This window comes from Haliaeetus albicilla, chromosome 26, assembly GCF_947461875.1.
Source record: "Haliaeetus albicilla chromosome 26, bHalAlb1.1, whole genome shotgun sequence".
In the NCBI taxonomy this organism is placed as follows: domain Eukaryota; kingdom Metazoa; phylum Chordata; class Aves; order Accipitriformes; family Accipitridae; genus Haliaeetus; species Haliaeetus albicilla.
Window position 1 is genome coordinate 20,441,940 of NC_091508.1, and position 22,730 is coordinate 20,464,669.

A 22,730-nucleotide genomic window follows, 5' to 3' on the forward strand; every position below is an offset into this window, starting at 1 on the left:
GTTGTAGCTCTGCTTTGTTATGGTGATATCCTGAAGACCCAGCCTAACTCATATTACAGGAGATGGAAAGTTTCCCACTAACTTCCATAAGAGTTGGACTGTAATCCTCAAAGAGACATCAGGAATCAATTTTTTTTTCTTCATCCTTGCTCTGCCTCAAGATTTTTTCCAGATCACATTCTCTGTAACATAGTATTATCCTCAGCCTCCTACTAATTTTTTTTCCTCCAAATAATAGATGTTCTGCAGCACCTCTTCAGCATTTGTCAGGAAAAAAGCACCCATAAAATGGACACTATATACCATTTATCTTATTTCAGTCACTCACTAAAGCAGTTTCCACAATACAAGCCAAGGAATCATCCTGAAGAGAAGAGGCTAGAGAAAACTAAAGTGTTTGTCATAGTGGCCTTGACAGTTTCCTATAAGCAATACTACTTCAGAGTAAAACATCGTTAAGAGATTACTGAGCCTGCCTCTGATTTTAGGCAACCTAACTAGGCAGACCTTCTTTGCATTAAGAAACTTGGTGGTGGTATACCTGTCTCGGTCACTATATCTCCGTATCAGGACAAACACAAGGTACAGACGTGTGAAGCCGACATGGACCAGTTTATGACAGTTTCACCAGATTAAGCTCTGCTTTCTGTTGGAGCCTGTCTACATGAAGGGCTTATGGTGGTACTTGTGGTTATGCTTCTGTTTCCCTTAACATACACAGAGCCTGATCTAAACTGGAAAATTCTTAGCTGCTTATTTCCATTCTTAATGCTTTGGAGAGAACTCTGGGAATAGGAGCTGTGCCCATTGGGAAGCTTGCCAAAACACTCTTCCAAAGCTCTGGATGTAACATGAAAAAACAAGTTCAGATTCAAGATCTTTTGACTATAAAACAGCTGGCAAAATATGAATATTCTATCGATAGCTCAAGTCACTTGTACAGTGTGCTATAGAAACCTATAAAATTATCAGAAAATTCAGTATATTTGAGTAGAACTAACTAGTGGAAACAGAAAAAGGAAACAACAGGTTTCTTTAATAATGTCTTCGTTAATTCTCATTAATGACAAGAATTGAGGGGAGAGTGAAGGCTATGGTAAATCTCCACTAACCCTTTCAGAAGTTTAGAAAATGTTCTTTTACACATGACAGAAGCAGAAAGAGACTGACTATGCACTAACTTGCTAATCGGCATCTCTCTTCCACTGAGACCATAATTCACTTTGCTATTGTAGAGTGACTAATAGCATTGGCTTATTTTTCCAATAGTATTTTTCAGCATGGTTCATAAACCTGAATAATTTCCACAATACCACTGACAATATCTACTTGTACCTGTATTTTATGGGCAACAAACCCAGGGAACACAGACGTTCCAAGTAAGCGTCATCCAAGGTATCACAGGAGGAAAATGGTAAAGAAAACCAAGCCCCCATCAAAACATTGCTACAGAAAGAAAACTCCTGAGTGTTCACAAACCAAGATGCTTTTAAGAAGGAATCTGAAGAAGAAAGGAAAATATATTTTAAACATAGGAGAAGCCTGAATGAAAAATTAAAGTTGGAAGTGGGAGAAAGCAGGTATAGAGAAAGACAGGTCTATATTCTGAACAGCAGCAAGCAGACTTAGTGTTTAAATTCCTGAATAGAAAGAGTCCTCTCATGACGCCAAGTATCTTGGCGGCTTTGCCAGTGATGGGACTCCAAAAGCACATCATCACATACAAGTTCCCAGCAGCGTCCTTGGAATTCAGCCAAGAAAACAAACCTTGTAGCTCCGTGTCGAACATCTGCATCACAAATTGGATGTCGAAACCCCAAAGCAAGTGAATGGGGCACAAAGTGCTTAGGAAATGAATGCTCCCATCTGTTCCGGTTCAGTAACAATGGGTCATCCTGGAAGAAATCAAAATACAGATTGGCTTCATAGTGCAACAGTTCAGAATTGTGGCAAGTTTTCACAAGCTAAGGTTGCATTTTCTTTGTGGCAAGATATGCACAGGAAGGAAATTCAGCATTTTTTAATCTGGTTATCTAAAATCGTATCTAACGCTTCTTCTTATGGTGAATATTTTGCTTCAAAGCCCACAGACTGGCAGGCAGGGCCCCAGGAAGCATTTCTGGCCTGAGCTGGGCTGCCCTCTGCTGGGACTCACCCCGGAGCTGTTCAGAACTGGACATGGAGGTCGGCAGGACCACCGTGGACATGGGGCCAGTGGACACAGACAGGGGATGGACAGGAGCGTGGCTTTCTAAGAATTTGCTTTGTCATGTGGGTTTAGATACATTCCCCCAGTTTCTGGTAAAAATCCATGGAATCCTGTTAAATTATGTCACAGATTGACTTGTCCAGTTTGTCCACTCATGTTTCCATGGGAAGTTTTTGATCCTAGCTTGTTTTTGAGATGCCTGACCAAAACAGAAGCTTAGCTGATCCTGCCAGGCTTCTTCAGTGTCATATGGAAACTGTGAAATGGTGAAGTTATTTAGCTGTGATAGGAAGCCAGAAATGACACCAGGGACATGAAGAAGATTCCCCCATCAGCCGGGTTGAATAATTATGCATAACCACAAGCTGGGCAAGTTTCGTGGAGTTTGAAGTTTTAGCGTGCAAATACATCTCTGACTGTGTAGGTACTTGGTGCAGAAAAAAATGCCACATGCTGCGTTTTCATTCACTATGTACAAAGAGATTCATCCCAGGAACTGAAATCTCTGCCACAAGCACATCTCCAGACTTCTCTTGTCAATGGGAGTACAGGCCTTTACAAGAGTCATTGTACCCTGTTCTAAATTTCACCAAGATAATGCTTTTTATTGGCTGCTTTGAAAGCTCTTACCTGACAGCAAACATTGAACTCTGTGGATTAATGCTGTGATTATCACCCAAGATGGCTCTCCCAAAATCATTGCTGAACATGGCATGAAGGATGTGTGGTGAAAGTTTAGTGAGAATTGGGATCAAAACAGACCTCCTGACTTCCAGTTCCATTTTATAACTATATCTCTGGATCACCTCCACTTGCACCAAAAGCAACTACAAACATTACTTAAAACAATTATTCAAGACATACTATTCTAACATATCCCAACTAACTGGGGCTAGAAACAAAACACCTTTTAATATTGCATAGACTGTGACTCCAAACCTTTGGAATTACACTAGTGGTGGAAATTAACACCTATTTCTACCTAGCTGTCAGAGCCTGGGGATGAATATTCTCTAGGACCTTACAGCAGTAGGCTTTTATGGAAAATTTTATTATTTGGGCAGTTAAAATTATGTTTTTATGGCATATTGCTTTTTATAAATAATGAAGGAGAACTGGCTAATCAGACTCTGGCAGAGACAGACAATGCAGCCACATAGTGAGTGTGAGTCTTCAGTTACAGCTGCAGTTTATGCCCAACCTGTCACCAACACTAACATTTACGTCTATACATTGTAAATCACATTTCAGCAGGTATAAACTGGCATAGTGAAATGTGAATCTCCTTGCATGTGGATGTGCAAGATGTATATAAAATATTTTTTTTTAAAGAAATTTTCAGATTTACTTTTTGTGATTCAGTTAAAGAAATACTGTATCTACAGATCTAGATATCAAGTATAAAAAGTATAGCTCCTCCAAAACAATTGCAACAACAGTGATTTGCATTAGCTGAGGATGTGCTCCATGGCCTCACAATACAAACTGCAGAGAACATATAATAGCCAGTGGAAAGAATGCACTGTTGAGGTTACTCTTGTAAAGCCAAATTAGACAATGCAAGTCCATGACAGGGCTCCTTGAAACCAGCTTGCAGCGTACTAAACCCAGACTCTGAACTTCTCTGTTTCTTTTGGAGTACTTTTAACCGGCGCCAGTGGGGCTGCTGTCATTAAGAGAAAATTTATTTTCCATTGTAAGCCCCAATTTTTGTGGTTTAATATCTCAGCTGATTCAAAGTACATAAAATATAACTTTTTGTTTACTTTACTTGCAAGAGAAATTGACATTTTAGTCATCAAGTAGCAAATAAATAAAGGAAATACAGTCTGAACCATGGCACCCTAGGAATAATCTGCATTTTGTGACTTCTAGCTATGAATATGGGTAAATATAACTATTTTATAAATAACCACCTGTGTGTAACAAATATTTCCTGGGATAGAAAAGAAAGGGTTGAAGACAGCTATCTTTACTCAAGATTTCTCTGCTATTGTTTTCTAAACTTGAATGTTCTTTTTATGACAGTTGTGGCATTTAATTCAGTTTAGTATTTTCCAGGAAATCAGTTGCTGCTTAAACATGTATCCAAATTCCAAGTTCATTCAGAACTTGAAAAGCAAAATTTAACACAAAGAATGGAATTTTGTAATGACCCAGCAATTGGCAAAACCAAACTCTTAGTTCCCAGGAGAAAGAAAGAACCAAACCCAGATATTTCTCCTAATTAGAGGTGAAAACATTATTAAATATCTTAAAAATTGAAAGCATATGTAACTCCTATAAGGTGGTTTTTTACTGGAAAATATCTGATGGCCATGCCAAATTTCAGTGTGTTCTGATGCAAGAATTCAGCAGGAGATTAAGAACACATTTTGCTAGGAGACATGCATAAACATTAAGATTTACATAGACTGAAAATAAGCCTCTGTAGGTAGGGTCAAGTGAGACAACTCATGATGGATGAACACCAAATTGGCAGCTATCAGAGAGTGATTTTTTTAAATTACAAAATAATATTCACTCAAAAGAAAAAATGGATTTCCTTAGTATGTTTTCACTCATCTCTTCCCCACCTCTACTATAAATGACCCCTGTTGGCAGATTCCACAACTCTCTGTTTGTGGAAATGGGAGTTTGAGATTATTTATGAATTATTTATGAAAAAAAGATTTTTGAACTTGAAAGAAATCTTACTACGGATTCAATTCTAGGCCGTTGTATTGCTCTACCCAATGCAGGATCCCACCTGCTGACTCAGAAGAGAGGCTGTGCCTATATTGAACGTTTTCATTAATATACAAAGATAGAAAATAATTTCAGTGTGATATTCCACCTTTACATTGCCCAAATACACTGAACAAACAACCTGGTGCGATGAAGTGAATATTTCTCCTCTTCCAGATGATTTCAGATTCTGAGTGTACCATCATAATAAAATAAAAATTATGGGGTAACTTGAACTTGCATCCTACTAGCTCATGTAAGCGATATTCTCTTTCATCTAGTATTTAATATAATATGTTTTCAGGTCAGCCAAGAAAAAATTATGACAGCCACTTAAAAGTATTGAGGTATTAAAAAGCAAGAATATTAACCTGCTACAGGGATTTAGCATTGCTCTTCTAAAATTGTAGGGTATTCCTAATTAAAAAACATTTTTGATAGAGCACTTGTCTGGCTAACGCTACTTAGATCTTGTGGCAAATCCTGAAAGATTATATACACAAAATAATTTCTGCACTGCTAGTAAAACAATGGCCAGAGAATGGCACCATTTGGCTCTCCTCCTAAATTAGTCACAGTAGTTAGATGCAGCACAGCAGCTTTCATGACCAGACCAAAAGAGTGCAAGTTTCATGTGTCACTATGCATAATAGGGTGGAATTTGGTCTATTCAAGTCACTTACTAGCTCAGATCAATTACATTAATTTCTGGTTGCAATGAAGCGAGAGAGAAATCCATTCATTTTGTGACATTTAGCTATCTAAAAATTAGTAAAATACAAATGGAGACTTACAGAAATATGTATTTTTTAAAAGAACTAAAAGGCTTACATAGTATTAACCCTTAGAATTCCTCAGGAATTCAATCAATTCAGGTCTTACATATCTGCCAAGCGTATTCAGGGAGAATCACATCAGAATGGCATCTGGTGAATTTTCTTATTCAAAGGCTGATCTGGGAAATATATTAAAAAAGAATAAAAGTATAATGACCAAACTCATTTAATTGACTGTAGCGGGCCCTGCTTTCAGAGATTATCTGTGCGTATCATTAGGAGCAACTCTGAAGTTCACTTCAGAGGCTAGGTTAACTATGATGTGCTAGTATGTCAATAAATCACAATAAAAATGCCATTTATACATGGGCCTTGGCATCTTGCCAGAATTGACAGACAAGGCCAGTCATCTCTATTGTAGGAGATGTGAGAATAAATTTGGACTGAAGTACACAGCTTTCTGAGCAAGTGCATTAATATGTAGGAAGACCAATAATCCCACATACAGAAGCTGGCTGGCCTTTGGGTAGACTACAAAAGTGTACCAGTCAAATGCATGTTTTTCAGAACCACTGAAGCTATTAGCTGGTGATTCAAAGCCTGGAACATTTGGAGACTTGCACACCATGTATATAAACAACCAAGGAACAGAAAAACACAGTGTACAATTCAGATATAAAAGGACCTTTCTGATGTCCAGAATCCCCGGTAAGCATGGAAGTACAGAATGTGTTTTGAAATAATTTCCATTGCATAATACAGATGAGTCATCTAAACAGTGATTATTCCAAGAATTTCCATTTCTGATGGGATTAATTCTGTCAGTTGCATAGTACCTCTGAACTCTCTGACTACAAGTCACTAAGGTTAACATGGCAGTAGATTCTAAAATCAATCCCATGTGATTTCCATCCTCTCTTGTCTTACTAACTAGATCCAATGGAAATCTGCCAACATAATTTGCATGTGTGAAACAGATGAAGACATAGATATACCTTTCCCCCATGTGGTTTTCATAAGAAAGTCATGCCATGCCACATGAGGAAGGTAAATCTTCCTACACTGGTATATATACACACCTCCATACCACACATGGCTAAATATCTATAAAAATATACACATATAAAATACATATATTGAAAATATTTTAATGATCTCAATGATATATTGGATAGATATTTCTGGACAGAAGCAGAGACACAACGAATAAGATTAAAGACATTGTTTAAACCAATGACTGCCAATTTGATACTTAAGTACAGCATTTTCATACGTAATTTTTAAATTAGGTTCCTAGGTCTTCAAGAGCAATACTGCCTTTTTGTAGTCTGTCTCACTAAAAATCAATAGAACTTAAATTTCACAAGTCACCTGTGAAAATAAGACATGCTCTTTCTCATTTAAAGTTTTTAAAGTGTAATTTAAATTTCAAAAATTCCACTTCTGAATAAGCTAACAGGACCCAAGGTTCGTTTTACACAACCTGCGAAGACCACACCTGTCTTTGTGATTTCATCTATTTTAAGACTGCTTGATAAAGTCACAGTTCTTTCAGATGTCTGTTTTGCCATTAACAGTTAGTAGGAAAATGTATTTTGGTGCCTGATCTTACAGTATTACTCGACACTCATTTGAGCCTCTTTGACACAGAGAGGAAACAGCAGAACATGTTTGTTTTGCTTATGCAGCCATGTCCTTTGTTGTATTCTCTTTCTTTTCTCTCTGGAGTCACTGCAGTCTGATAAACTCACATTAAATACCAGTATACTTCAGTCAATGTTCCAGTTCTGCAGCTGGCCTCGTCTGTACCCCTGAGAAAGTAATTTGACTGCTCTTGGTAATACAGTTTCTTCATCTATAATTCACTGCTTTGAGTCCATAAAATGAATCCACTGCAAGTTCTTTTTAGTATTTTTTTGGGTTCTAGTTTTGTGTTTCTAAGTACTATATGCATCACAGTACTTACAATTCTTTTTTAGTCTTTGTAAAGCCCTTTGAGATTTACAGATGTTGACAAAACCAGACATTCCAGCACTGGAATATTTTAAGTTTTTTTTTCAGGTCAAATGTTGCTTATGCAATGAAAAAAAATCCAACTCTTCTGTATAGAAGACAGAGAGGTAAAACACTGTCCTTTTATGCAGTGTTCTACTGTGTACCAGTTTGATATTCAGCATATATGATATTCAGGGTACTCTAGAGTGTCAGCTGGAGAAGGCAAAGAAAATCCTTGAATCCTTAAAAATTGCAACAGAAACCATCAACAGCCTTGTGGGATGATTTAGTCCCACTGGTCTTAGGAAATTCTTCCATGCAAGAATTGGCCCTGCTATACATACATTGATTAAAGTTAAGGGATATGGCTATAACAGACTTATTTCCCTGGAAATTAATTACTTATAACCCATACATATTAAATATTATTTCTTACATTGTCCTTCTAAATGTTAACTGTGACCTACCTTACATGAATCTGATTGACCCAAATGAAGAAAATTCTTGTTCATACCCTTGGCTATAATTCTTTCAGTCTCCTTGCTCTTGGTTTCATCTGGTTTTATCTAGCACACAGTGTGAATACAAAATTGGTAAACAGATTGATACAAATCTCATAAACACTAGTAACCACAAGCCAGAGCAAAGGTGTATTAATGATATAGACAGAGTTTAAATTAAAGCTCTTAAAGGCCATCTTAGCTACTCCATGCAATAAGAATGAGAATTTTTTTAACTAACTGGTATTTTAGTAGTGTGACCCATGGCTATGACATCTGAATAGAATTTGATCTTTTTCATACAATGATATCATTGTGCTTTAAAGAAATCTTCAGGTTCCACCTTAGCAGGGGTAGCTGAGTCAATATCTCTGTGTTTATAATCGGATGCAAGAAACAGGAGTTTATGAGAAGATGTATCACTCCTGAGAGATGATTAGGTTTCATAAAACACAGTTACCCTCACAACAATATTGTACAGTTCAGAAATAGAAATATTTACAAGTGGACTGCCTAGACAACCTCACTAAGCATTTAAGTGTGCTTCTCTCTGCAATTTGAGTTTATATCCAGTTATTATAGGATACAGTGTTATCTTCTTATGCTTCTTAGAAAAGTGTGGAAGATTAAAAAAAAACCAAAACACTCACAGAGCCAAAATGAAAAATTGCATCATCTGTGACTATCTTCTTTCCACATATTAAACACTCTGGATCAAGGATATTCCTAAGAGAGAAGGAAAACAGTAATTTTAAAGTTCTTGGACGTGCTGCTTTTGGGCAATTATTCAATGAAAATAAAAATGTGTGCAATTGTACTTTGTATCAAAGTTTTACTGGGAACCAAGATGATTTGTGCCAGGAGCTGTGAGAAGGAAATTTGGCCCTTCAACTGCCACTTTCCTGGAGAAAATGCAAACTTTTAAATTGTCAAATTCAGTCATCAAAAGCCAAAGTAACATTTGTTGTAAATCTACCTAAGTTATAGCAGACATTGATTCAGTCTACCATGTCTTAAAATATTAAGTAATGAACAGCATGCATAGTATTTAGGAACTACTTTTTTTTTTTTTTTTTTTTTTTTTTTAATTTAACAAGAAAGCAGAGCTTGAAAATAGCATCAGTTAGTCAGGAATGGAAATGGAGGAATTCAAACAAAGAGTACAAAAGGAAAACCTAGGGAATAAAATAGTTTCTTTCACAGAGAGCATATGAAGTGGCTGCATATATTTACAAAACTGTACAAACATAGTTTTATACCAGCAGGCAAAGATTATCCATACTAGCAGAAGAGCAAGACTCTCTTCACACCTGTTTAACCTCCAGCTCCTCCACCAGGACTGAGCATAAGGTGGCCACCGCAGTGCGGAATAGCCACTAGCCATAAGGTTGGAGCCCCTTCAACAATGTGAGTTTTACAAATATCACATAAACATCCCATCTAGGCACAGTACAGTTTTATTTGCAGTGACTGATGAATACTGAGAATATTTAATATCATTGTTTTGTATGATACAATAGAATTACCTTAATAACCAGATGACACAGGACATACAATAAGTGTGCCCACATGGTATCTGTGCTGGATTCTGCAGAAACACTTTGCACAGAGGACAAACATATATGGAGGAAGCATTACTCGTGTACTTTTCCATAGGTTCTTCAGAAGCATGTGAACTATTCATAGCTTATACACTGATGCTTAACACCAGATCTTCCAAACACCTAGGTGCTGTAGTATATTCTCTTATGAAGAGAAGCCAAAAACCTTAGTCTAAAGCCATTGCTGTTTTCTGCTGTTACACGTGTAGTTAAACTGTAGATGTTAAGATAATCCTGGGTGGGGGTGGAAGAAGAAGAAGAAAAAGATTTAGCACTGGGCATACACTAAAATAAACTGCCAGTTAATCAACATGCACTAATAGCATACTTAAATGCAGATCAAAAGTTTAAGGACTGCAGTAAGAATTTACCTAACCAAACCAATGAGAAGGCTGGAAAAAATAACAACTGGTTCATTCCCAAACCATATAAATTTGAATTGTGAAGACATGAACCAAATTAAGAGGAAAGAGAAAAAAAAAGCAATAACTGGTATTCTCTAATAGGCATCATTCTATACATTGCACTAAAAACAGAGCCTCAGGGGAAGCTGCATCAGAAATCTCGTTTCAGTAAATCCTCCTCCAGTGCTACAGGTTGACAGGAGTAGAGATTTCAAGACAGAAGAGTTTAAGAGTGAAAAGACAGCATTGCAAACCAAAGCCTACTATGGTTAACTCTCATTAATTTAGAAACAGGTTGCCCTTCTGTGGTTCTAGATTTTGTTTTCTTGTGTTTCATTTCCCTAATTTCTGTGCCTCATATCTATTTCATACAGGTTTCATTAGTTTACATGTTGTTTCTCTGGGCTGCTACTGCACATATTTTGCTACCAATACTTTTTAGCATTGCAAGATTTCTTCACACCAAGGAATTACATTAAGCATCCATACTTGTGCTTCTAGATCAATGTCTTTTACTGCAAGACTAAGAATTTTTAGAAACTCACAATGTCATTGTCAGCACAATGTACACATTGGTAAGAAGCTTTTGAAGCGAGCTGACTGTATAAAATTAAACCAAGTAACCAAGTCTGCTGAAATATCATCAAGTGTCTATACTAAAATCACAAACTCCAGGAAAATGAAAATGTCTTCTGTTTCATATTGCATATTTTAACTTGTAGCTTAAGTGTCACTCACTACATGCTACCAGGTACATGATGCACTTGCCAGAAAATGCCTGGGTTAATTCAAGAAAAGGAGGGCTTTATTAGGCTGAATTCCCTTATTTCAATGATTTTAAGCTGCATTTAAACTACATTATCTCTGTAAAAGCCAGGAAGCAGCACTTAAGTACATTTTCCATTCCAAGTTCTCAAATATCACATTTCTCCATGGGCAGAAATGGGGTAATTATGTGATTTCTTACAATGAGTACTGCACCCTGACCTGTTGGTTGTATCGCTGCTTGCAGCCTCTCTCATGCTCAGAACTCTACACTGATCAGAAAAGACTTTGCATCCTCTGCCCATACTTTTATCACACAGCCCTGACTATGATACCATCTCTGGTAAATCTAAAATTTGTCCAAGAATCTCAGAGATTGTGGGGTGGTTACTGCCTTGCAGGGAAATTTCTGTGACAAATAATTTGGCTTATGAAGAAAATTTTGCCAGCAGACATGAAACTATTATTATGGCACTACACATGAAAATACTTATTTTTCCCATCCACTAGGAAATTAGTGCAGCATTTTCAGTAGCTGAACTTTTGAAAAACGTTTTTTAAAAGGTTGTGGTTTTTGGGGGGACAGGGAGGGGAGTAAAGTACTAATATTTATAGGACCTATATGAAAATTACGTTCTTGTGCTCCCTCTGCTGTTTCTGTCACAATGGAAAACTGGGAGTGTTTCAAGAGTTGTGTATAGTCCTTCATATACAGAAATAAACACTCATGCCTAAATAAAAAGGGGAGTAATTTCTCCTGGCAAAAGAATTTTCAAAAATAAAGCAGCACATTATAAAAATTAAGGGTAAAAAGCATTATCTATCTGGAAAGCAAGCTTTTATGCATGATACGATGCCACGGACATAGCTAAGCTTTCTTTAACAATAAAGTCTGTTCCATTAAGAACACTAACAAAATATAATTCCACATGAGTTCTGAATATTATTATAATTTAAGTTATGCTATTGTTATTTACTATCACGATTGTTCAAACATTTTTTACCAAGACTGCAGGGTTAATATCCAAAACATGGTCCTTCTAAAATACAAGCGGTGAGAAACATACTACTAGTTTTAAAACAGTCTATTTTCTCTACACGGGTGGATGACATACCAACAGTATCTATCAGAAGAAACACCAAATGCAAGAACATCAAAAGTATTTAAAATTGGCTGAACTATCTCATATAACAAATAATAATTAACAATGTCTGGAAAGAGGACTTACCAAACTGGTTAACGATTGAAATTCTTAGCACATCATCAGCAAGGGGAAACACTAGGTTTAATCTCTCTCAAAGTGGGATTCCCCTGTATCACATGCTTGTTTTTTCATTGTAGTAGCATGACTATTTTCATTTTAATACTTGGTTTAACAGTGCCTTCTTTTAACCTTAGACTAACAACATTTACATTAGTGTAAGGGGATTTTTCTCACATTATTAAGAGACTGAATCAGCTGCAAGAGGGTATAATTTCTACTGTTGATATCTAAAAATCAAGAAAAGATGACATTTTCTTGATAATGGTTTTGCAGAGAAATAAATCACAGGCAGTTCCACCTTTGTGAACATGCAAATTACAAAATAGTTATTATATTCTGAATATTGGTATTAATTAAAAAATACCTCTTATAAAGCAGGAGCACATTAATTTTTTCATCATAACAGGCCTGATTTGAAGATGACATATAAGCAAAACAATTAGCACTCTTTTATCTAACATAAGCAGGAAGACAAGGTAGCAGACTGCCCAACTCGTTTTAACATACATAACAGACTTTGCAAAAAAATTCTTAAGTAAACTAACACACCCCTTAAGATCTTCCCAAGTTTGAGATGAGTGGAAAGTTATTGTGTGACTTCATTATTTGTAAAATAGCAAGGTTTTTATGAAAAATAGCTTTGCTTTTGGAGCATACCTATGCAGCACTTCAGAAAAATGCTTTCTGTCTCAAACTGTCATGGCATGTTCAAATCATTTTGTTGGCTCTTCTCAAAAAAAATCCTTAGAAAACACTATTAATCTTCTGAATATACTACTGCCACTTCACAAATAATAACTGCCTGTGCAGGTTCAACAAACTTGTAATGAAAATTCTCTCTTTCATACACAAATAAGATTTTTAAAAGCTTCTTATTGAATGTTTTATTTAGCTGGAGAACTTTCCATGCTAAAATGCTTTGCAAATGAGAGTCTCTTCAACACATACAAGCATCACTTCATAACTGAAATGTCACCAGGTACAGTTACGGTCTTCCTGACTGTTTTTTAACATCATAATTTCAGTTTATTTATTTATAAAAAGTAAAGAGTTAAGTTGCCTGTAACAGTTTCAACCTATAGAATATGAATTGGAAGTTTCCAGTATGTTTCATTTCCATTGCAGAGGCTGGGTATTGTTTGTTTGAGACACATTGCAGTGTTTCAGTACAGTGTTAAAGTAAATTTTTGCATTTCAGACAGGGACTGGTAGAAACTAATTTATTAAAACTTAGTAAATCTTCAGGACTGTTTAATTTAAAAATCTATTACTCCAACCACGTGTTGAATGAAAAATTCCACTCAACATGTTAAAATAAATGCCTGGATACTAGCTTGGGTAAAAAGCGCAAGATTTCGTCATCTGCAGGTCTAAGGGAACTAAAGCAGCACAATAGGGTCAGGAGTACCTGGCTTCAGTATGGCTCTTGACATAACCTAAAATAACTTTAGGAGTTGTCTTCCATCATTCTTACACTACAGTACTTTAATGAAGTTGGAAACTGAACATTTAAAATAGTCACTATAAAGGAACTGGGACTGCAGTAAGGTTTTTGTCCTAAATACTTGGATGCTATTGTGCTAGGTTAGATAGATTTTTTTTTTTTTTTTTAATTTGCTTGGAAATTAAAGTTGTAACAAAATGATTTGATAAACAATTTTATTTTTCCTTTTTTTTTTTTAAATGAAGGAAGGGTTATATTTTAATAAGACATCAGATTTTAATGCTTCTAAGTGTTATTCTGGCACAAGACAGTACTTTCCATGTTTGTTTTTACAGTTGATCCATTTCATCTTACTTCAAATGTCTTTGCAGTATTCTGCGTTATTCTCCCCTCCAAACTTAAAAATCATACTTTCAACATGACTGTGTTACAAGAACGTGGCTATGACATACAAGCAAACACCATTTTTCAAGATGAACTATTAATGAATGTTAAGTTCAGGAAAGAATTACTAACAGGTGAGGATTTTTTTTTTTTATATGAGATTTGATCTATATTTTTAATTTAAAAATTCTCCAAGTAAATCAACAGCCACTGATGATGAGATCTTCAGCAAAGTCTTCCATTATATTTAAAAACTCCTGACAAAATGTACATGCTGCATTTGAAGGCCACCACTCAATCCAAGTGCTGGAGTCCAAAGGGTACTGGAATCTAAGAAGACAACAGAAAACGATCATTTGCTGCTAAGATCTGGGGAGGAAAATGTCAAACAGAAAAAAAAATTACAGTATGAAATTGCTTGCTTTGTGTTCATAATCCTGTTTTAAATGTACGCATCTGAAAACAAATTGTGTAACTACTGGTTGAACTAATACTTAAAAAATTAAATCAATTATGTATTACGTAAGAATTATTACATACAAACACTTGCCACTTCACAGCACACAAGATTAAATCTCTGCATATTCTGATGGTAAATTACTTACCTGAAATGGTAACCAATGTTTATCTTTAAGGCTTCTTTTCCCATGATCAAATACTGCTCTCCTGGGCTCAGTTCAACATCTGTACAGGTCTTCTTTTTAACAAAGGTTATTTCATTATTTTTTTGAGCAAAAGCCTGCCCTGAAGTAGAATGTCAAGAATTGGAAAATTTCACAAAGAGAATTTCCAGTAATTCATATATTAGACAGAAAATACCAAAATGTTCTACAGAACAACACAGCCAAGGGATCTATTTGCCACTAGTTATAACAGGAAAATTTGATGATATAAAACATATTTCTTGTAAAAGATTTTTTTAAATTAAATCTGAATGGTAAATAAGCCTCATGAACATTAAATAATTTTCTATTATAGTAATTATAAGGGCATATTGGGTGCTTAAACTCAGGAAAAATGAGTGATTATCAGCTTCAGTTCTGCAGGACCTATGAGCAGCTGCCTCTCCCGAAGGTAAGACAGTGAGTGTCCATGAACATTCTAAAGTCCTTTCTCCCACAAGTGGAAACATGCCCAACCTGCAGAATCTGAGAAAAGTTAAGGCACAGCCTATCCTTGCATACTACCCCACTTCAATCGTTGTATATACAGTAAGGGAGGGCATGGAATGAATGAGACATTTAAACAACAGCTCACAACTCTATTAATTGATTATGGAATATGTTCACCTTGTTTTGTCACATAAAAGACATTTAACTGATTACAGTTTAGGTTAACAACAGCTATAATACAGAAAAGCTGTTTAAAAACATCAAACAAAGACTGCCCTTCTCAGGGCACAAAAGCATTCTCAAAGGCTGTATTTGAGACTATGGTTTTCTACTCTCATGAAATGACTAGGTTTGACTGCTGATTTTTGCCAGCTGCTTCAGTGGTCTCAATCAGACAGCTTTTACTCTAAATAAATCACTAAATGGATTAAGAACAGGACACTCACCTCTTTTATAGAGGTCCAGAAGAGTTGCAGAATACTTTACAAAATAACCTTCTTCACTGCGAGATAAAATGTTCACTTTATAAACTGCAGAACAACACAAACCAAACTTTTTGTTATTCTTTGTTCCTGCAATACATACTAAATGTCTTACAGATGCTCATATGAAGAATATAATGTCCCTTTACAATACTAATTTCTGGGAAAATGATGGCTATAGCTATACACTGTAGGGCTAAGAAACATAAAAAAGTTCTACCCATGCTCTAATCTGATGAAAGCTCTACCCATGCTCTCATCTGATGCCCCACAACTTCCTCTGACCCCAAAGTCATATGATCATGTTAGATCAGTACCAAGCAAGAGAAACACCGTGCTTATTAGCAGAATTCATCAGATCAGGCTCACTGGTGCACTAACTCTGGTTACGTGACTTTTATTCCAGCAGAGGGTATGGGCAGCAGTTAGTCTTCTCTGCTCCAATATGTCACCTTCATATACTGTATGCCACTATCAAGCCTACTGAATTTAATCACTAAAGATCTAATTGGAACAAAATGTTTTGCAGCAGTAGTAAACAAGTAAACATTTCAGTCAGAGCTTGTGAAATAGGTAATGATAATTCAAATATTACCATATGCAATATCATTCTGGCATGCAGCTTCTCTCCTGGTGTCGGCAGTTATTGACCAATCTAGCCTCTCCTGTACTTTACTACACTCAGCTACATTGAGAAAGAAAAATGCCAGTGTTAAGAATGTCGTCACATGTCCTCAAATAAAACATCACGAACCTCTACCTGTTTGGGATAATCTACTGTAACTGAGAAACACCGTAATTATGGGATTGCATGCTGGAACAATGAATATTTAAAATACAAAATAACACCCTCATCCATGATCATACTGCACACATTTTTTAAATTTATTTTTTTTTAATGTAAAATTTGGAGAGGACAACAGCTGTGTTCTCATGAGGATTTTTTCCCTTGTGTTTAGTGAGGGTTTGTCCAAAGCACTACACTGCATTTTCCCACCAAGTGAAATGGGAAAACATCTTAAAAAAAGTTTACCTTCCATGCATTTGCATTCATCTCCTTCACACAATCTCACAAGTTTTTCATTTCCGTAGGGGTTATAAAATATAGTGCACCTTTTATCTAGAAGATCCAAAAAGAAATAATGAATACATATAGAAAATCAAAGTCCAAGAAGTCAGCACTGAAACTCTGTGAGACAACAGTTACCTGAGCTTAAAATAACAAGGATTAAAAAGCTGTCGAAGAAGAAAAAGTGTAGTCTTTAAGGAGGAATAAAGAGTTAAGAGACAGCCATGAATTTGAAGACATGGAACACATACCTGGTGCATGATATTCATATACAGTGAATGTGGCAGGATTTAGCATTCCAACCCGGAAAAGCTCACTTATTCGGAACTCAACACAGAGAAAATTATTAGCTGGCACCTATTTGAAAGACGTATGAATTAAGGAGCTCTAAAGGAAACAAGATTATTCCAAAGAGTTAAAGTAGTGCTTACAGTTATGAAAAAGGTAACATACAGAGTCTATTTGCAGAATAACATGCCCATCTTTTATCTCATAATCTGCTATAAGCTGATCAACTCCACTTGCAAGCTGTAGGGGAAGAAAACAGAGAAAAATCTTCTATACAAATTAAACATTTTTGGGTGATCTTGAAGGTTTTGTAATCAGTAGCTTTAACATAATTCTGAGATGTAAAAAACCCCTTATTTTAGGACCTCTTTATAGTGCTCATACTCTTACTTGTTTTTTTTGTTTTAAGGAATTTATCCTTTTACTCATCATATGAAGATAATAAAGAATTAAAGAGCTAATTATAACTAAAAGAATACTCGAGTCCATGTAGAGTATCCTGTAAGTGTAACTCTAATTGCCTTTAACTAAAACTGGTATGCTTGTCAATAAGAGCTGAACACAAGCACTACAGCTAAGATTCAGTTCACAAACTTAGCCAACTTAGCTAGGTGTGCATACTAACAGTGTTCCCTTTACAGTTAGCACATACAGCATCTCCAGAGGTTGATCCACACTACGCTAACACAGATGACGACCACTCTCTATCCGATCTTGTCTCTCCACTAACAAGAGGGAGCCTAGATGTCAAACTTTAACTAGACGTCTAGCTTCTGACCCTATCAAAAATCCATAACACAGACTTAAGTAGATTATTCTCATTAGTAATAGAAGTGTTTAAAAGTAATGAGGATATAATTATATAAATCTGCACAACTACTCTAACAGAAAAAGATGAAAACCAGTAAATATTATAGTTCTGTCAAAAAAACTTCAGTTAAAGAAAAAAATTCTCTAATACTTACAGTAGATAAGTCTTCTCTATTTGCTTCCAATCCACTAACCAAACCTATGTCCATCACAGCATGAGCAGACCCTGACCGTGGCTCTCTCACGCCAGGCCTGTACCTAGAATAGATTAAAAATAACATTAGTTAAACACCACTGAAATTAAAAAGAAATTATCCAATGGGATCCCAGAAAAACCTAAGGAAAATTATATCAACATTTAGTCCACAGTAAACCTATAATGAAGCAAAATAGTCCAGATGAATAATTTCATAATTATGCCAATCTCATGCATAAAGAAGCTTTTCTTAATACTTATGTTCCAGGAGAAGCCATATATAAACTAAAGAAAAACTCCCTCCCAAAGAGATCATGACCTTTGGCTCTAATTCTGTTTATACACATACATAAAAGTGAAGAAACATGCAGAAAAGAAGATCAGAAGACCAGATGCAATTATTAACAAACAAAAACATTTTAATCTCTTAAAAAATACAAGAAAATAAATAGAAATGTCAGTTAATGTAATATTAAAACAAAAACTGAGAAAAACCAAAAGACCAGAAAGCCTTTGTAACATTCTTAGATTAATTTTGTAATGCATATGCAGACCCACAGTGCATTTGCTTGGCACTGCTCCAATTCCTTAATGTGTCAGCTGGGATTCCACCTTTGCAAGGAGGAGTGTTGAATGTTAGGAAATCCAGGACATTTAGAACCAGCATTTAGTTAAATGAAACCTTTAAATGCAGAACACTGGCTCAATCACCGGGGAAAAAAAAAAAAAAAGGCAACTAACCAAACAAAAACCCCATCAGCTGTACTTACTTTGCACATGCCTCTAAGCGCCCAAGTGGCTCACCCTCTTCTTTTCTGTAACCTTTTCACATCAAGTAGAGTCAAATAAGTCATTTTATAACTCTTCAGAAGCAGCAATCCAAAATTCTCATAAAGCATTTTCATAATTGAAATATAATTCTTTAAATTGTTTTGGTGGCTATTTTTATAGGAACTCATTGTCTAGCCACAAACAAGTAGCATTATACTTTTATAATTCAGGTAAAATGACAGCTTTAATGCTTAATGTAGTTTATTGTGTACTTACGAATTACAACTACTTCATGACAAAAGCTCAGAATGTGGTTATAAACCCTGTTGTAACTGGACTAGAACTCTCAGTACCTTGTAGAACTCACTGTAAACCCCCTCATCCCCCATCATATTTCTTTCTTCTGCTGGAATTTTGTGTTCCTCACTCCCCCAACTGCAAAACCTCTTCCATAAATGAGTAAAAGTGCACCTACCAGAAATATATTAAAAATTAATTCTGTTCACAAAAAGGTGATAGTTTCAAGAAGGGCTAAAAAGGCTCCTAGCAATTTCTTTTCCGGATTTGCATCTAGAAGGTGGCAGAATTTATTACAGTTTCTTTCTTAATAAGAAACACTTCGTTAAACAAATTAAGTTTTTTTTCCTCCCTCCCTTGCACTGACCTAAGTAGTAAAATTTAAAACCATATTAACCCTTTACCATCATCTCTCTTTGGAACAATCTTCAATTCAAAGTTACACGACTCTTCAGAAGTACCGATTGCATTATATACTGTCCTCACCTACACACGTACAAATAAATTAAGACAAAACAGAAGCAGTAACCAATCCTCACAACTGGCATAAAACTGTGAAAACTCATAATATGAAGAATATACTACCAGTAAAAACAATTCTGTACAGCATGATTAGTTTTGATGGATGCAAAGCAGAGTAAATAAATGATCAGCACAAAGAAATGGGGAATTCTTGAGCAAAACCACACCGCTCTTGCTGGTTATATTTACAAGACTAAAAATATTATCCAAACAACTTCTGATATTTTATGAATATAAATATTACTACACAAGAATATGTACATTTCAGATGTTACTAAGTTTGATGCTAGAAGAGGCTACGAAAGATTAGAAGAAAATGTATCATGGCAATAGCTTAATATTTAGGCACACAAAATGTATTCCTTTAAATATTGCAAGAAAACAGTTTTTCAATGACATTGCTAAACAAACTAAGAGTAAACACCAGAATAACAGAGAACTGAGCAATTTCTCAAAATTGATCACTAATTTGGATCTTCCCCATTTGGCTGTCTAAGCCAAAGAGACAGTAACAATTGATGAGCATTAAAACTAAGCTGATCATCTATTTAGATTTATGGAACAGAAAACCTCTGATGAAAAGGAAGAAACTTCTCAACTTCTCTCTCATTAGCCATAGAGTCATATAATGGCTTATACTTCATCTAAAATATAGCCATAATGACATCCATCACTTCAGTGTAAAGGTAAGAGCAACAAATGGAACAGTTTATGAGAAATTTCAGTTTCTTTTTCAGTGTTGATATTAACAAACCAGAGATTCCATTTTAAAAAATTGGTTGCAGGCTTACATTTACTGTAGCTATGCCAGTGCTGCTTCCAGTGCTTACATATATGTCATCATTCAAAGGTACCTAAAGGATTGATGTCAAACAAAAAGTTGTAAGTTAATAATAAAGATAGTGCTATTAACAACAATTAAGGTCAGAAAACCTGCTTGTCTTTTCTACATTTTAAATACCTATTAAGGCCCAATGCTACAAAATTCAACAACAAAAAAACCTTCATAGGAACAAGCAGAGATATTAAATTTAAATGAATATTCAAATGCATGAAATTTAGCAGATAAGCAAAGTCCTTACACATTTGCTATACCAAATTACTACCAGTTTATTAAGAGAAAAAGCTACTTTAGTAGCAATTTCAAAGTTCAAATAATTATTTAACAAGTTGCTAAGAATACTGCTTTCACTTTTCAAAGGTGATACTATTCACTCACTGTCACAGTTCTTCCCACGAAATTATCTTCTGTCAGTTTAAATACATGAAGGTCTCCATAGTTTTTGTATGCTACCTTAACATTCATGTCCAAATAAAGCCGTTTGACAAGAAGGGAATATTCAGTCAAGGCCTCAAGGGCATTAATTGTGTCCTGCCAAAAATCAATTATAAAGAAATAATTCCAGAAATTAAAAAGAAGTGAAAATGTATTACAAAGCCATTTATTTTCTGCCACTTAAAACATAATTACAAATAATGGTAACCATTACTAGCTAAATAGCTTAGCAGTGTCTCAGCAAGTACACTTAACATGGTGGTAACATATTTAACACTATAGACGTATTTGTGCATTTTAAAGAAATGCATGCAATTTCTAAAAAAGAAGCAAGCAAACAGCAATAAACAAACACAGCACACATCAGCTTCTTCATCGATTTTTTAATAATTTTAGAAAAGGGAGGTTGCATGAATTGGAATATTCTAGATATATGACTATTTGTAGTGTATTAGAAATCTGGCAACTTTCACTTGACTTTTAGTCTATTCATGCACACTAACATAGTTTTTACAATGAAAAAACGCATACCTTCTTACACGGTGTTCCAATTTTGTGGAAAACAAGAACAAACATCATGTCATGAAATGAAATATTCTGGTTTATAAAAAACTTGGGAAAACAGTTTCCCTCCTATGATTCTTTTCCTTCAGCAGATCTGAAGTCAGTGGAATCAGCTTGCAAATTGCTATTTATAATAAACTTCATGAAAAGAAGTATCTCCCAGAGACAAAGAATATCATGACAAAAGTCATTTGATACTAATCCCATACATAGGACACTGAAGTTGTCAATGTGGTCATCTAATGATATTACTCTCTTAAGACATCTCAGATTTTGGTACTTGAGGAATGAGAATTAAATATTTAAAAGCTCACCTGAGTTGAATAAAATCCTCCACCATATCTTTGTTCTTCAGACAACCATTTGATGATTGGATTAGCATAGTCTTTCTCCCCTCTTAGCAAAGTAGTAAGCAAGGCATATGCTGTGGTTTCAACCATTTGTGCAGTAACAGAGTTGGGAGTGTGTTGGTCTAGTGTTTTGAAAGTATCTTTCCAAAAACGATAAATAGGAGGGTCACCTACAAAAGTATAAAGGGAAGATTTCAGACTGAAACATAGCAACAGCTCTCTCCAGACTACACAAGGTGAAGTATTTCCTACTCAGGTCAAGAAGAAAAGGAGGAACTCACTCTGCATTTAACAGGAGATGAAGATATACTTCTCTTACACTAGTAAGTCTGACATTTATACTAGAAACTGATGATAAACAGACCTGATCCAAAGCATCTGATAGATATCTGAATATTGCTGGTCCTGAACAGTGACAGAGTGGCCAAACAAGTAAAATGCAGATTTTAAACTTATTTTGCTTTAAAGCCACTTTCACTAGGCAGAACAAAGCTTTTCTACTCCAGTAGAAATCACTACTCAGCAGAGAACAGACCAAGTCCCTTGCCTGTGACAAAACAGACTAAAAAGAAACAGCATTCACAAGAGACTACAAAGTCCCTCATCAACCAGTGAGAAATTAAGAAGGAAACCAAACACAACAAAAGTCAGGGCAGCGGCAGATATTATGAAAAGTTCCATTCTTGAGCCAAGGAAGAGTGTGGACATGTCATAAGTATGAGAAGGCAAACAAAAGTAATCTACTATGGACACCTACATAAAAGGAAAGCCTATAGATAGAACAAATGGGATACAATGGGGAATGACAGATGCCTAGCTGACTTGCATACTGCTAATGAAATTGCACTGTTGAAAAGCTGAAAGCAGCGTTCATCCTAGCAGAAACAGTAGGCCACACAAGACTAAAAATTCACTTACGCCAA

At 35.5% G+C, this 22,730-nt stretch overlaps 2 protein-coding genes across 2 annotated transcripts in view; both read right to left on the reverse strand.

The window, feature by feature from the left end:
• Positions 1–1,015: 1,015 nt before the first annotated feature.
• On the reverse strand, positions 1,016–13,677 carry LOC138682062 (uncharacterized). The gene is made up of 4 exons (XM_069771187.1): positions 9,734–13,677; positions 8,858–8,933; positions 8,175–8,273; positions 1,016–1,895 (listed from the first exon to the last, which is right to left on the reverse strand). The coding sequence occupies exons 1-4, from the start codon at positions 9,889–9,891 to the stop codon at positions 1,626–1,628; spliced, it is 603 nt and encodes a 200-aa protein (XP_069627288.1). The 5' UTR covers positions 9,892–13,677; the 3' UTR covers positions 1,016–1,625.
• A 209-nt stretch (positions 13,678–13,886) lies between these two features.
• The window catches only part of C5 (complement C5), a 30,111-nt gene continuing 21,267 nt past the window's right edge, over positions 13,887–22,730 (reverse strand). The window contains exons 29-41 of the mRNA XM_009913686.2: positions 21,772–21,977; positions 20,837–20,989; positions 20,409–20,471; positions 19,500–19,581; positions 18,798–18,849; positions 17,987–18,089; positions 17,187–17,261; positions 16,985–17,090; positions 16,698–16,784; positions 16,260–16,349; positions 15,629–15,712; positions 14,676–14,814; positions 13,887–14,400 (exon numbers count right to left, since the gene is read on the reverse strand). Of these exons, the coding sequence (XP_009911988.1) occupies positions 14,271–14,400; positions 14,676–14,814; positions 15,629–15,712; positions 16,260–16,349; positions 16,698–16,784; positions 16,985–17,090; positions 17,187–17,261; positions 17,987–18,089; positions 18,798–18,849; positions 19,500–19,581; positions 20,409–20,471; positions 20,837–20,989; positions 21,772–21,977 (1,370 nt within the window). The 3' untranslated portion in view covers positions 13,887–14,270. The remainder of the gene's footprint in view (positions 14,401–14,675; positions 14,815–15,628; positions 15,713–16,259; positions 16,350–16,697; positions 16,785–16,984; positions 17,091–17,186; positions 17,262–17,986; positions 18,090–18,797; positions 18,850–19,499; positions 19,582–20,408; positions 20,472–20,836; positions 20,990–21,771; positions 21,978–22,730) is intronic.

Coding starts and splice junctions, on each gene's coding strand:
- LOC138682062 (XM_069771187.1), bottom strand. CDS start 9,891: ATGAATAGTTCACATGCTTCTGAAGAACCTATGGAAAAGTACACGAGT. Junction 8,934..9,733: donor TGTGTCATCTGGTTATTAAG/GTAATTCTATTG, acceptor CTTCTCTCTTAG/GAATATCCTTGATCCAGAGT. Junction 8,274..8,857: donor CAATTTTTCATTTTGGCTCT/GTGAGTGTTTTG, acceptor ACTGTGTGCTAG/ATAAAACCAGATGAAACCAA.